The sequence below is a fragment of the Globicephala melas genome, chromosome 6 (genome assembly GCF_963455315.2).
Source record: "Globicephala melas chromosome 6, mGloMel1.2, whole genome shotgun sequence".
Lineage (NCBI taxonomy): Eukaryota > Metazoa > Chordata > Mammalia > Artiodactyla > Delphinidae > Globicephala > Globicephala melas.
In genome coordinates, this window is record NC_083319.1 from 479,469 (window position 1) to 495,143 (window position 15,675).

At 50.5% G+C, this 15,675-nt stretch overlaps 1 protein-coding gene across 7 annotated transcripts in view; it reads right to left on the bottom strand.

The window, feature by feature from the left end:
* Positions 1-15,675, bottom strand: part of CACNA1B (calcium voltage-gated channel subunit alpha1 B) — a 193,021-nt gene that overhangs the window by 31,646 nt on the left and 145,700 nt on the right. For all 7 annotated transcript variants that reach the window (XM_060300064.1, XM_060300063.1, XM_060300061.1 and 4 more), the window contains 2 exons: positions 6,459-6,575; positions 5,831-5,896 (listed from right to left, as the gene is read on the bottom strand). In XM_060300064.1, coding sequence (XP_060156047.1) covers positions 5,831-5,896; positions 6,459-6,575 — 183 coding nt within the window. The remainder of the gene's footprint in view (positions 1-5,830; positions 5,897-6,458; positions 6,576-15,675) is intronic.

A 15,675-nucleotide genomic window follows, 5' to 3' on the forward strand; every position in this document is an offset into this window, starting at 1 on the left:
AAGAACGGATAAGTGACCTGGAAGATAAAATAGTGGAAATAACTACTGCAGAGCAGAATAAAGAAAACAGAATGAAAAGAACTGAGGACAGTCTCAGAGACTTCTGGGACAACATTAAACACACCAACATTCGAATTATAGGGGGTCCAGAAGAAGAAGAGAAAAAGAAAGGGACTGAGAAAATATTTGAAGAGATTATAGTTGAAAACTTCCCTAATATGGGAAAGGAAATAGTTAATCAAGTCCAGGAAGCACAGAGAGTCCTATACAGGATAAATCCAAGGAGAAATACGCCAAGACACATATTAATCAAGCTGTCAAAAGTTAAATACAAAGAAAACATATTAAAAGCAGCAAGGGAAAAACAACAAGTAACACACAAGGGAATCCCCATAAGGTTAACAGCTGATCTCTCAGCAGAAACTCTGCAAGCCAGAAGGGAGTGGCAGGACATATTCAAAGTGATGAAGGAGAAAAACCTGCAACCAAGATTACTCTACCCAGCAAGGATCTCATTCAGATTTGATTAAAACCTTTAGAGACAAGCAAAAGCTGAGAGAGTTCAGCACCACCAAACCAGCTTTACAACAAATGCTAAAGGAACTTCTCTAGGCAAGAAATACAAGAGAAGGAAAAGACCTACAATAACGAACCCCAAACAACTAAGAAAATGTGAATAGGAACATACATATCAATAATTACCTTAAATGTAAATGGACTAAATGCTCCCACCAAAAGACACAGATTGGCTGAATGGATACAAAAACAAGACCCATATATATACTGTCTACAAGAGACCCGCTTCAGACCTAGAGACACATACAGATTGAAAGTAAGGGGATGGAAAAAGATATTCCATGCAAATGGAAACCAAAAGAAAGCTGGCGTAGCAATTCTCATATCAGACAAAATAGACTTTAAAATAAAGACTATTACAAGAGACAAAGAAGGACACTACATAATGATCAAAGGATCGATCCAAGAAGAAGATATAACAATTGTAAATATTTATGCACCCAACATAGGAGCACCTCAATACATAAGGGAAATACTAACAGCCATAAAAGGGGATATCGACAGTAACACATTCATAGTAGGGGACTTTAACGCTCCACTTTCACCAATGGACAGATCATCCAAAATGAAAATAAATAAGGAAACACAAACTTTAAATAATACATTAAACAAGATGGACTTAATTGATATTTATAGGACATTCCATCCAAAAACAACAGCATACACATTTTTCTCAAGTGCTCATGGAACATTCTCCAGGATAGATCATATCTTGGGTCACAAATCAAGCCTTGGTAAATTTAAGAAAACTGAAATTGTATCAAGTATCTTTTCTGACCACAATGCTATGAGACTAGATATCAATTACAGGAAAAGATCTGTAAAAAATACAAACACATGGAGGCTAAACAATACACTACTTAATAACGAAGTGATCACTGAAGAAATCAAAGAGGAAATCAAAAAATACCTAGAAACAAATGACAATGGAGACATGACGACCCAAAACCTATGGGATGCAGCAAAAGCAGTTCTAAGAGGGAAGTTTATAGCAATACAATCCTACCTTAAGAAACAGGAAACATCTCGAACAAACAACCTAACCTTGCACCTAAAGCAATTAGAGAAAGAAGAACAGAAAAACCCCAAAGTTAGCAGAAGGAAAGAAATCATAAAAATCAGGTCAGAAATAAATGAAAAAGAAATGAAGGAAACGATAGCAAAGATCAATAAAACTAAAAGCTGGTTCTTTGAGAAGATAAACACAATTGATAAACCATTAGCCAGACTCACCAAGAAAAAAAGGGAGAAGACTCAAATCAATAGAATTAGAAATGAAAAAGGAGAAGTAGCAACTGACACTGCAGAAGTACAAAAGATCATGAGACATTACTACAAGCAACTCTAGGCCAATAAAATGGACAACCTGGAAGAAATGGACAAATTCTTAGAAATGCACAACCTGCCAAGACTGAATCAGGAAGAAATAGAAAATATGAACAGACCAATCACAAGCACTGAAATTGACACTGTGATTAAATATCTTCCAACAAAGAAAAGCCCAGGACCAGATGGCTTTACAGGCGAATTCTATCAAACATTTAGAGAAGAGCTAACACCTTTCCTTCTCAAACTCTTCCAAAATATAGCAGAGGGAGGAACACTCCCAAATTCACTCTATGAGGCCACCCTTGATTCTAAAACCAGACAAGGATGTCACAAAGAAAGAAAACTATAGGCCAATATCACTGATGAACATAGATGCAAAAATCCTCAACAAAATACTAGCAAACAGCATCCAACAGCACACTAAAAGGATCATACACCATGATTAAGTTGGGTTTATTCCAGGAATGCAAGGATTCTTCAATATACGCAAATCAATCAACGTGATACACCATATTAACAAATTGAAGGAGAAAAACCATATGATCATCTCAATAGATGCAGAGAAAGCTTTGGACAAAATTCAACGCCCATTTATAATAAAAACCCTGCAGAGGGGCTTCCCTGGTGGCGCAGTGGTTAAGAGTCCGCCTGCCGATGCAGTGGACACGGGTTTGTGCCCCGGTCCGGGAAGATACCACATGCCGTGGAGCGGCTGGGCCCGTGAGCCCTGGCTGCTGAGCCTGTGCGTCCGGAGCCTGTGCTCCGCAATGGGGGAGGCCACGACAGTGAGAGGCATGCGTACCACAAAAACCCTGCAGAAAGTAGCCATAGAGGGAACTTTCCTCAACATAATAAACGCCATATATGACAGACCCACAGCCAACATCGTCCTCAATGGTGAACAACTGAAAGCATTTCCACTAAGATCAGGAACAAGACAAGGTTGCCCACTCTCACCACTCTTATTCAACATAGTTTTGGAAGTTTTAGCCACAGCAATCACAGAAGAAAAGGAAATAAAAGGAATCCAAATCGGAAAAGAAGAAGTAAAGCTGTCACTGTTTGCAGATGACATGATACTATACATAGAGAATCCTAAAGATGCTACCAGAAAACTACTAGAGCTAATCAATGAATTTGGTAAAGTAGCAGGATACAAAATTAATGCACAGAAATCTCTGGCATTCCTATACACTAATGATGAAAAATCTGAAAGTGAAATCAAGAAAACACTCCCATTTACCATTGCAACAAAAAGAATAAAATATCTAGGAATAAACCTACCAAAGGAGACAAAAGACCTGTATGTAGAAAATTATAAGACACTGATGAAAGAAATTAAAGATGATACAAATATATGGAGAGATATACCATGTTCTTGGATTGGAAGAATCAACATTGTGAAAATGACTCTACTACCCAAAGCAATCTACAGATTCAATGCAATCCCTATCAAACTACCACTGGCATTTTTCACAGAACTAGAACAAAAAATTTCACAATTTGTATGGAAACACAAAAGACCCCGAATTGCCAAAGCAATCTTGAGAACGAAAAACGGAGCTGGAGGAATCAGGCTCCCTGACTTCAGACTACACTACAAAAATACAGTAATCAAGACAGTATGGTACTGGCACAAAAACAGAAAGATAGATCAATGGAACAGGATAGAAAGCCCAGAGATAAACTCACGCACATATGGTCACCTTATCTTTGATAAAGGAGGCAGGAATGTACAGTGGAGAAAAGACAGCCTCTTCAATAAGTGGTGCTGGGTAGACTGGACAGCTGCGTGTAAAAGAATGAGATTAGAGCACTCCCTAACACCACACACAAAAATAAGCTCAAAATGGATTAAAGACCTAAATGTAAGGCCAGAAACTCTCAAACTCTTAGAGGAAAACATAGGCGGAACACTCTATGACATAAATCCCAGCAAGATCCTTTCTGACCCACCTCCTAGAGAAATGGAAATAAAAACAAAAATAAACAAATGGGACCTAATGAAACTTCAAAGCTTTTGCACAGCAAAGGAAACCATAAACAAGACCAAAAGACAACCCTCAGAATGGGAGAAACTATTTGCAAATGAAGCAACCGACAAAGGATTAATCTCCAAAATTTATAAGCAGCTCAATAACAAAAAACCAAACAACCCAATCCAAAAATGGGCAGAAGACCTAAATAGACATTTCTCCAAAGAAGATATACAGAGTGCCAACAAACACATGAAAGAATGCTCAACATCATTAATCATTAGAGAAATGCAAATCAAAACTACAAATCAAAACTACAAAACTCACACTGGTCAGAATGGCCATCATCAAAAAAATCTAGAAACAATAAATGCTGGAGATGGTGTGGAGAAAAGGGAATACTCTTGCACTGCTGGTGGGAATGGGAATTGGTACAGCCACTATGGAGAACAGTATGGAGGTTCCTTAAAAAACTACCAATAGAACTACCATATGACCCAGCAATCCCACTACTGGGCATATACCCTGAGAAAACCATAATTCAGAAAGAGTCATGTACCAAAATGTTCATTGCAGCTCTATTTACAATAGCCCGGAGATGGAAACAACCTCAGTGTCCATCACTGGATGAATGGATAAAGAAGATGTGGCACATATATACAATGGAATATTACTCAACCATTAAAAGAAACGAAATTGAGCTATTTGTAATGAGGTAGATAGACCTAGAGTCTGTTATACAGAGTGAAGTAAGTCAGAAAGAGAAAGATAAATACTGTATGCTAACACATATATATGGAATTTAAGGAAAAAAAATGTCATGAAGAACCTAGGGGTAAGACAGGAATAAAGACACAAACCTACTAGAGAATGGACGTGAGGCTATGGGGGGGGGGAGGGTAAGCTGTGACAAAGCGAGAGAGAGGCATGGACATATATACACTACCAGACGTAAGGTAGATAGCTAGTGGGAAGCAGCCGCATAGCACAGGGAGATCAGCTCGGTGCTTTGTGGCCGCCTGGAGGGGTGGGATAGGGAGGGTGGGAGGGAGGGCGACGCAAGAGGGAGGAGATATGGCAACATGTGTATATGTATAACTGATTCACTTTGTTACAAAGCAGAAACTAACACACCATTGTAAAGCAATTATACTCTAATAAAGATGTAAAAAAAAAATAAAAAATAAAATAAAATAAAGATCAGTGACATATGTCTTTGTACGCCCACATACCAAAGCAAGAAAAAATATATGTTTGTTTTAAACAGCATCAGATCTCAGCAAATTTTAAGCAAGACAACTTTTCAACCCCTGGAAATTGAGTTTAAAAATCAGTTTTCAGCTAACCTTTAGACACTGTCTCCTTCCACTACAAATTAACATTTGAGTCCATCTCCCATCCCTACTACTGGAAAGTGGCCAGATGCCAAAAGTATCAACTGGGACACTGCTTTGTGTATTTTAAACATTTTCCCAAATAGCTGACAAAGCGTTCTTTGACAAAATAAAGGTAAGTTACGCAAAAGCTAATTTTGACCAGGACAGTGACCTGGTATGATCCTGTTGACTTTCTCCTTCAACAGCATATAATCTCCAGTACAGGATCAGGACGCTTGTCCTTCAGAAGTGCTGCTGGGCCAAAAGAATGACCAGCTGCTGCGCCGCAGGCCACTCGGCATCCTGCAGATGTGCTCAAACACTCCACCGCCGTGGGTGCCCAGCACCCAAGCAATCGTGCCCACCAGCGCCCTAGCACACCCCAGCAGGATTCCACTAGACCGCAGGGCCGGGCATCTGCCCACAAAGGGTGGCACTGCTTGGCCTCAGCCACAGAAGAGTCTTTCTGAGGATTAAGTTCATGAAGTGCTTAGAACGGCACCTGGCTCATAGAAACGTTGCCGAAGTGCGAACGTGCCATCGTTATCGTGCGATGGCCCCGCGCACACCCACCTGCATGCCGACAATGGCGTAGATGAAGAACAGCATGGCGATGAGCAGGCACACGTAGGGCAGCGCCTGTAGAGACACGGGAGGGCAGGTCAGCTCCAGGAGGGAGGACAGGTCAGCTCCAGGAGAGAGGCCTGCCCCCTGGCCTGAGCCTCATCGGCAGAGCGGATGGTGGCTGGGTCTCTGGGGCCACACTGGCCTCAGTTGACTGCAGACCCACCCCACTGACCACCAAGCTACTGTCAACTCCTTCATCTACAAATCAAGCCATAAAAGCCACCTCAGCCCTTGGTGAGCATAAACAAGATACTCTCCGTAAACCTGAAAGCGTCCTTACAAACCATCACGGGACAACGGGCGCCACGGGAGGTGTGAAAGCGTCCTTTCAAACCATCAAGGGACAACGGGCGCCACGGGAGGTGTGAAAGCGTCCTTTCAAACCATCACGGGACAACGGGGGCCACGGGAGGTGTGAAAGCGTCCTTTCAAACCATCACGGGACAACGGGGGCCACGGGAGGTGTGGGCCCCGCCCCGGCCTTCCCGAGGAGGGCGCTCGGGCGGTGGCGGCAGAAGCCCCCCAGCCTGCACAAGGGAGGGGTCAGGCCGCGCCTGGCCACGCCCAGCCTCACCTTGAAGGACTGGACGAAGGTCCAGAGCAGGATGCGGATGGTGTAGCCTTGGCGGAGCAGCTTGATGAGTCGGGCGGCGCGGAAGAGGCGGAGGAAGCTGAGGTTGATGAAGTTGTTCTGCAGGGAAGAGAGGTTATGCTCTGACCTTCGGGGACCAGCCTCCCACAGGCGCAGGGCGGCCACGCCCCACCCCACCTCCCCAAGTCACTGTGCCCCAAAGAAAAGCGGGTGAAGAGAGAGAACGGAACAAAAAGTCACCGCTTCACAGTCTAAGCAGCAATCAGCCACCAGGAAACCTTCCAAGAGTGAAGCTTGTCTTTGCAAACCGCTTCCCATGCAGCAAATCAGAGAAACGCCCTCCACAGGGAGGGGCAGAGGAAAGTCCCATGAAGCACCCCCCCCGCTGCCACGTGGAAGGGGAGGATGCCTGAAGCCAGGCCTCCAACACTGACGGCCTCTCACAGGGCACGGCCCAGCCGCCCAGGGGCAGGGCTACCACACGGCCAGCAAAGCCCCGGCCTGCCTGGGGCCCAGCCGAGAGGCAGGCCCTTCCTCCGGGCCTGGGCAGGTGCCCGCACGCAGGTCACCGCAGGAGGCGTAGGTGGTGTCGGTCCTGCTGCCCACGCCAGGGAAGACACCTCTGCAGCCCACTATCCGGTGTCTGCCCCAGAGAGCCCAAGCCATCTCGCACGGCCCCCTCATCCAAAGGGTCGAAGTCAGGCACAAACGAACCCAACCGTCTCTGGACTGCACGGATGACCCGGGAGCGAGGCTTCCACCTTGGCCCAGGGGCGCCTGAATTCCTGGCCATCCCTTTCGGGGGCACGGCCCTGCTCGGCGTCCGTGAGTAGGCAGGGGTGCTCGCGGGCCCGGGCGGCTTCCTGCCCTGTCTGCTTGGAGACCAGGTGCCCACGCGCAGCCTGAGGTCAGCTTCCCCACACTTGGCTGCTTTGAAATATGCAAGCAGCTCAGGCTAGACACATTGTGCCGCCAGATACAGTGGTCAAATACAGAGAAAAGAGAGCACAGGTGCAGCGGCAGAGCTCACGCAGGAGGCGGCGGGGCCTGGGCATAGCCGCGTCCTCCCTCCAGGGCTGCCCATCTGGTCTTGGCTGGGACGAGGCATTGGTGGAGAGACGGGCCTCACTCCGCCCCTCCACTGCCTGTCTCAGGGGCTGGCTTCTTTGCTTCCCACCAGGGACTCTGGACTGTCTCTGCTGGCGAGGGGCTTAACAGCTACCCTGGGGGACGGCTCCCGGGTTTTGGACAGTGCCACAGGGAGAGGGGGCAGTTGGCAGGCACGAGGAGGGCCGGCTGTGGCCCAGATCAGCACGCAGGCAGAAGTGGACCTTGGGGTGTGACCCTGGAGGGTGTACTCGTTTCCCTGCAGCTCCCTCACCGGCTCGCGCTGGGGCAAGAGGACCTCAGGGTGGATGAGACATAGCCACACTCTCTGAGCCCCGTGGGTCTGAGGACTCTCAGGTGAGCCAGTCGCCTCAGGAGGACAGGCACAGGGATGCAAGGGGGGGACTGCCTACGGTGCCAGGGTACCCTTTGTACAAGACAGTAAAGCACAGAAAGGGGGGAGCTGCCACCTCAGGGGTGTCTGCTTTCAAACCACCTGCGCAGGTGGGTCTGGAGGGGCCGAGACCAAAGCAATTTGCTCAGACGGTTGGGACAGACAAGATTTCCTGAAAATACTGGGGGGAAATGTAAGCTTCTGGGTAAGAAGGAAGAGACGGAGGCCACAGCGGGCAGCGGAAGGCGCTGTTCGTTCCAGTTACTGGATGCGTGAACGCAGCCCCTTCCTACTTTCTGTTGAGGCCCAGGTCCCAACCCTCCTCCCCAGCTTCTCTCTCGGGGCTCCACGGGCACGTAGGAGAAGGTGCACGTGCCAACAGACGGCCAGCCCTAGAGAGCCGTGAGGGCGGAGGTGACAGCGGCCCCAGATGCCGCAACCACAGTGTGACAGGCTGAGTGCACCATGGCTGCACCCGTGCGCGAGCCGCCAGACACCACCATGCAGACTGCATGCAGGACAGCAGGGGCAGCGAGCACACAGCGGCCTCCCCCTGGCTGCGCACCGTCACCCCTGGCCTCAGCCCACCCCCGGAGGTGGAGGCAACATGCCCCGACCCCCCAGTCCATGGTTTCTGCTGTACCCACGAGCAACCCCACCTACTTCCAGGCCAGGCCCCTCCTTATGGCCCCTGCCTCTGAGCCAGGAAAGGTCAGCTTTACAGCCCTCAACACGGAGCTGATTTACGCTGAGGGGACACTGGTCCCCAGCTCCACTGAGCGCCAGCTTCCACCCCTACACGATGGAGGTGTTAGGACATCACGCCCGGGGGCGAGGAATCCCTGAGAAAAGGAACTTACGGTGCATTGAGCACTGAAACGCCGCCACAGAGGCAAACGGAGCCCAGGCCGAGGCCCACGTCTCCTACATCCAAGCGCATCACTGCCTCTGGTCAGAGTCACAGCACACTGAGGTGCCCCCCCTCACACTGTGCACGTGTCGGGGACCACACACGTGCCAGGGATGAGGTGCAGCAGAGCGTGGGACAAGCTGCTCTCCTACTCAGCTTCGTTCTCAAGGGGACCGATGATGGGAGAGAGAGAGAAAGGAGAGAAAGCCTGTGGAGAAAGCCCACGCGCGCACAGTACCCTGGACATTGATTGACACGAAGGCAGAGGAGGCCACAGGGCGGGTGGACAGGAAGGGCTGAGCAGAGTCCTGGTGCCACGAGCAGAGCCTGTGCGAAAGATGTGGCCTGGTGTTCCGGCAGCATCAAACAGCCTTTTCTCAAAACCCAAGCTTTTCTGCTCCGATTGTGAAACCTTTGTCACAAGCATTCACTTTCTGTAGCAGGACTCTCAGAATCTGCTACTTTGCACGAACTTGCCGGCATGGCCTCAGCTCACTCTGCTCCCAGCATCTTCTCTCTCCCCTCACCCGGAAGGAGGCTCCGTCCACACCTCCTGCACGGGCTCCACACAAGCTCGCCGACCAGGGCACACAAGAATCAGCGACGCTGGATGAGGGCCCAGCCCTCTGCTCCCTCCTGGGGCAGTGCCCCTCTTTCTACTCAGGTCAACCCCCCAGCCTGGTGCCCCCAGCCAGGCCCCCACGGAAGATACGCCCAGGAAGGACCCTACAGGAGACCTTGTCAGAGGCCACTGGGCAGAGCCGAGTCCGCTCGGTCTGCCGGTGGAGACAGAGCAGAAGGGACATGACTGTGCAGCAGAAACCATGGACTTTTCGGGGATCAGGTCCAAACTCACATCCTGCAAAACCTCCCCAATTCTGAGCCAGTCTCATCACTTACCTGCCTCTCACTCAGAAGCCCCTACCTCCTCTCTCAGCCCAAGGCCAGTTCCTGTGATCAGGTGGTCCCTGGGGGGCCCTCATAAGCCCCGGCTGGACCCCAGGAGCCAGGACAGTGCGTGAGAGGCCAGAGGGGCGGGTGCAGCTGGGCTCTGAGCACAGGAGGGCAGCGGCGAGGGGTGACAGGAAGCAGAAGGGAGGAGGACCGGAGCAAGCAAAGCGAGGAGTTTTAAGAACTATTTAAAGTCATGAAACCAACCGTTTCCTATATGTGATGTTTTCATGGATGGATATTTGCGTATTATTTACAAATTGGGATGTTTGAGCGGCAGGCGCACAACATACAGACGGAGACATGGTTTTCGCATTGTATGTTGGTTGGGTGACGTGAGTCAGCAGGTAGGTGAGGGTAAATCAAGAACAGAAACAAGACAAAAGAGAAACTGAGTCACCAACACAAGCAAAACTCAAACTCTGAACACTTCACTGGAAATTTTTAGGATTTGGGTAAACTTTGCATATTTTGCTTAAAATGTACCGAATCAAAACACATTTTTGAAATCTGTAGGTTTTGCAGACAGGGGCATCATTTGCATTTCTGTTTGTAATGCAAATCCAAAGATGACTCACAGACACTCATTTTTTTATTTCCAGGCAAAGAAATCAATGTCAGTTTTACGCTTGCTTAGAGTGCGTTCTCTACGTGACCCTGGTTAAGACTGTTGCTCTATGGTGATTTTTAAGTCGGGGGTGGGAACTGACACTCACATTTTTGCCTAAGGAAAAAAAAGTGCATCCACAAAGTAACACATGAAGTGACTACAATGGAGAAAGAAAACAAGACACCGAAATCCACAAGACGGCTTCCTTTCACCTTTCCTCCTCCAGGCAGGACAGGGTGAAGACCGCCCTCTGAAACCACTAGTGGCCGGGGCAGCTGAGCTTTCAGACCAAGCAGCTTCTCAGCCCTCCTGCCAGCCCTGCTGGGCGTCCAGGATTGGTGGTGGCTACCCTGGAGGTCTTGCTGGGATTAAGTTCTCGAACATCTGCAAGCCGCCCTCCCTTGAGTTTCCAGCAGCTGAGGGGCCTCTCTGTGGGGAGGTGCCCCTGGGAGACAGCGCCTCTGCGACATCAGCCGGGCACCCCTGCCTGCCCCACCTGTGGATGCCCTCCCAGCCGTCACCCCTCTGCCGAGGGGGCACACACACGCCCAAACCCCCAGGGCTGTGTCCTTGCAGTTGGGAGCCCAGGGTCAGGATGCCTTTGTCTGGGGCATAAAGACTCCTGTGCCCAAGGAGGCGGAGCGCCTAGGCAGAAACCACGCTGGGGAACTACTTCTGGGTGAGAAGAGGTGCACAGCGAAGGGGCAGCGCCCGGGCAATGCTGCAAGGCCAGCAGCCGGGGGAACAAATCACCGTGTTTTGTTGTTAAGATGGCAGCTTTCAGCTTTTTGCCTGGATTATTCAGATCACTGACTTTTCAAAACCATGAAACAACTCACATAAACAAAGGAATACGTGCAAGTCTATGTACACACATGTATTTTAAATAAAGGTGATAAAAGATCCATGTATTCGTCATCCAGCCTAAAACACGGAACGTCGCCGTTACTTTGGAAGCCCTGCGTGCCTCTCTTCCCCAGAGGTAGTGACTATCCTTAATCCTTGTTAATAATTGCTTTTCTGCACTGTTTCACCTCTAACTCTTAAAACACGTTTATACCTGCCTGTTCTTAACTCTGTGACGGGATTAGACTACACGTGGCCCTCTTGGGCTCAGGCAAACCTGTGCTCTCACTCTGAGCAAACACCGCTTTGGGGAAGCATCCTCTCGATAAGGGTGCCATTCACTGTGTCAATAAACCACTTCTGCCGCTGCTGCTGCTGCGAACAACGCTGCCATGAACATCCGTGTGAAAACGTCTCCAGGTTCCTCCGCCAGGCACCCTGGGCAGGCACACACGCCCGCCCCTCCAGCGAGGCCGAGCTGACCGACACCCAGCAGCAGTGTCCACATCCTCGCCTACAGCCGGCGGCCTCAGGGTTTCTGTTTGACAAACGCTGGGTGTGGCATGGCATCTCAGTGCCGTTTCACTTTGTACTTCTTTGATTACGAGTAAGGTTGAGTATCTTTCTGTGGCCACTTGTGTTTTCTATTTTGGAAGATGCCCCACCGTACCTTCTGCTCCCAGAAGAGCCTTGCACGTTCTGGACGCTAACCTCCACCGCGAGCCTGGAAGGCCTCCGCCCTCCAGCCTTTTGCTCACTACATGCTGGCCTCACGCCCTTTTCCCCCATGGATCTCATCCCATCTCATCTTACAGGCTCACGATTCCTAGCCGTACGTCGCTGGCCTGCGTCTCCTCCGGCTGCCCGCTGGACGACTCCTGGGAGGACAGCAGGACTGAACTCTAACATGGACAAGGTGCAGCCGGACCGTCCTCGGCAAACCTGTTCCTCACAATTCCCTCCCTTTTCAGTGAATGACAACCCACTCCTCCAAGCGCACAGACGACAAAGTACGATGCCATCCTTGCCTCATCTTTCACACCCACGTCCGACCCATCTGCAGCTCTACCTGGAAATTACACCCAGAACTTGACGATGTCTGACCACATCCCAGCTCCCAGCTCCTCTCCTGGCTCACAGCAGTAACGCTCGGCCGCACACACATCCTCCAAGGCCCACTACCCAGTTGTCAGCACTTACATCTTTGTTTCTGAGAGCTTTCCCAGGCCAGGACACAATACCCAGGCCCTAACATTAATGAAGGGTGAACTGCTGAAAAAATAATTCTCTGGCCCCCTCCCCCCAGCAGCCTTCAACCCGCAGCAGACAGCGGCTGCTGGGAGAGCCCTGGGGTAGTAACGGTAGCTGACTTGATAGCGCCTTTCCTGGGCTGCCTGCCTCTCTGCTGGCTTCCAGGCGAACGACATGCACCACATTCTTGTCTCAGGGTCTGTTTCTGGGGGAACCCAGCTAAGACAGCCCTGACTGGTCTCACTGCCTCTGCCTGTGCCCTGCACAATATTCTCAACAAAGCTGCCAGGGCTGTGCTCTTAAATGCCAGGTCGTGTCACTCCTCTCCACAAAACCCTCCAAATCCTCCCATCTCGCTCAAAAGAAAAGCCAAGGTTGACCGACTGCAAGGTCTTCACTGTGCAGCCACAGCGTCCACCCTTTCTTCACCCCTGGTGGGGTCTCTGCACTCCCTGCCCCCCAGCTGGCACCTGCTCAGGTTCCTTGCGAGTCCAGACTTCCTGACCTGGGGTCGCCGTCTCAGTGGCACACAATCACGGCTCCCCAGTGTCTCACACCCCCTCTGCTTTGCCTTCTCCCTGGTCACTGTCTGACACCATGTGTCTTTCCCATTAGAATAAGCGGGGATTTTCATCTTTTGTCCCAGCACTTAGAATAGTGCTTAGCACATGACAGGCACTGCATAAACATTTTAACGCGTATACGTGAAGGAATGTGATGCAAATATCCTTCCCCTGTTCATGGATTGGCCTTTCTCCTTTTGATACACAGAAATTTTATATTATACAATTTTTTTTTCCAGTTATGGCGGGTGCTTTATATATATATTTTGCTTAACAAATCAGTCCTTATCTCAAGGTCTTAAAAATAATCTCTTGTATTTTCTTCTAAGAGCTTTAAAGTTTCTGTCTCTTATATTTAAGTCTTTTCCTCCATTTGCAGTACTTTTGTGAATGGTGCAAGCCAAGACCCAATTCCTCTTTCTCCTGTACTGATCATTAGCTACGCCCACAGACGGTCACACGCAAGTGGGCCTGAGTCCAGGCTCCTGGGCTACCCCACGCGGTCTAAACTGCTACCGCTCTGCAGGAAGCCGCCGCCCTGGCGCGGCCCCAGGGGCGCCTTCTTACTATTAGGCATCTTGGCTACTTGGGAGGCTTTGCTCTTCCTTATAAATTTTAGAAGCAGCTTTTGTCAAATTCCAAAACAAAGAGACAAACAAACAAAAAGAAAAACAAAATCATTGGTGTTTTTATTGAAATTGCATTGAATCTACAGATCAGTTGGGAGGAACTGTCATCTCTATGGCACCGACACTACTTACTAATTAACATCATGTATAACTCCATCTATTCAAGTCTCGTTTAGCATCTTCCAATAAAGCTTAGTAATTTTCCACAAAGAGGTCCTGCACGCGTACCTTGTCAGGTCTATTGTCAGGACTGCTGGCGCCGTAATGAAACGCAGCAAACTTACTTGAGCAATCTCACATTTAATCCATTTTAGATTACTCTGGATCTCATCCACAGACGGCTCGTCTTCATGGGCCATGTGCCACCCGCCCAGCAACAGCCCAGTGCACTGTGGAAGTGCTACATCCGGGGCCACACCTGGGCAAGCCTAGAGGGCACCGTCACACGACGGCTGGCCTGGCCCCCACACCGCTCACCTCTGCGGCACCACTGTCTCTTCCTAAGCTCACCCTCCCCAGCACATCATGGGATGATCATTAAATGTCGAGGAAAGCTCCAACCTGGTTATGGAGGGACTGGCTTAATGCACTGGTGCAGGCCTCACCAGAGCCCCAGGCGGCGTCGGCCTGAAAGACGGTGGTGAGGCAGAGCTCTGGCGATGTGCCCCATCCGCCACAGTATGTGTGTGTGCGTGCGTGTGTGTGTGTGTGTGCGTGAAGTTGCTGGTGGTAAGGACCACAGGGTCCTAGGCAAAGGCTACAGCTTGGTCAGGCCTCTGGAGGGAACAAAGCTTGTGGCAGAGGCCACCTCTGGACGTGGGAATAGGCACCACGTGCAGGTCTAGGCGTCACACGTTAACGCCCACCCCGGACACCTACAGCCGTAGGGACACGAAAACCCCGTGCGCCTTAGGCTGTGTGGACAACAGATGTCAGCAAGCCTCTGTCTTCCCAGCCCCCGCTCACACGGCAGACCCACAAAGGCAGTGACTGTGACGGCTGGGATAAAGGCTGCGCCTGGCAAGGCTGATCCAGCCACGGCCATGACTGAACACCAGCTCGTAGTGAGCAGAGACCACCTTTAGGCCTCTACAGGGAACCACGTCTGGAGCTGTCACTCAGCCACTTGGTGGTAAGTTGCCTACCTGAGAACCTTCACCCGGAAGCAACAGTGATTTGTCCCAACGAGGATCACTCATATCTCGGGTGCGGGCCTGCCTCTGCTGATGCCCCAGCGTCAGAGATTTACCAACAGGGGATGCCACATGCCATCAACTCAGAGCAAGCGGAGGGCGGGCAAAGGAGCAGGAGACCCGGGACCCGCCGGCGTGTCACACTCCACATCACTCAGGAGGTGTCGCTCTGATAAAATGCTGAGATGGCCTCTTACAGGCACAGAAAAGAGCTGGCCTGATGGGGCACCTCAGGGGGTTCAGGGTGCTGCACTTCAAGATGAACTGACGGCCAACAGACATACTGGGTGCCTGACCTGTAAACCGCATGGATCCAGGAAGCAAGGGGCCAAAGCGGAGGTGGCCCCTGTCACCATGACTCCAGCAGCCCGCTGGGACTTTGTGTCACCATCCCCACAAATTCAGGCTAGGCGCATCTCGGGGTCCTGACTCAAAGGGGCTGGAGACCACTTCCACTGTGGGACACAGGAAGGCCGTGGTGGCTCCTGTCGCTCTGGGTTCCCCAGAGTTTCCACGCTGGCCAGGGTGTGAAGGGCAGAGCTGCCCCTGCACAGGGGCAGGGAGAAGTCTGTCTGGAAATCAGGGGCTCCCGGGGCCTTTCTAGAGGTTCCTGGGACCAGTCTGAACTGTGCCTGGACCATCACAGCAGCCAGAGCCACACAGGGAATGGCAAGCAGGGCCCGGGCCGCACAGCACAGAGGGCTGGGTCACCTGGCGAGACCAGCAACCAGAGCAGCAGAGGGCT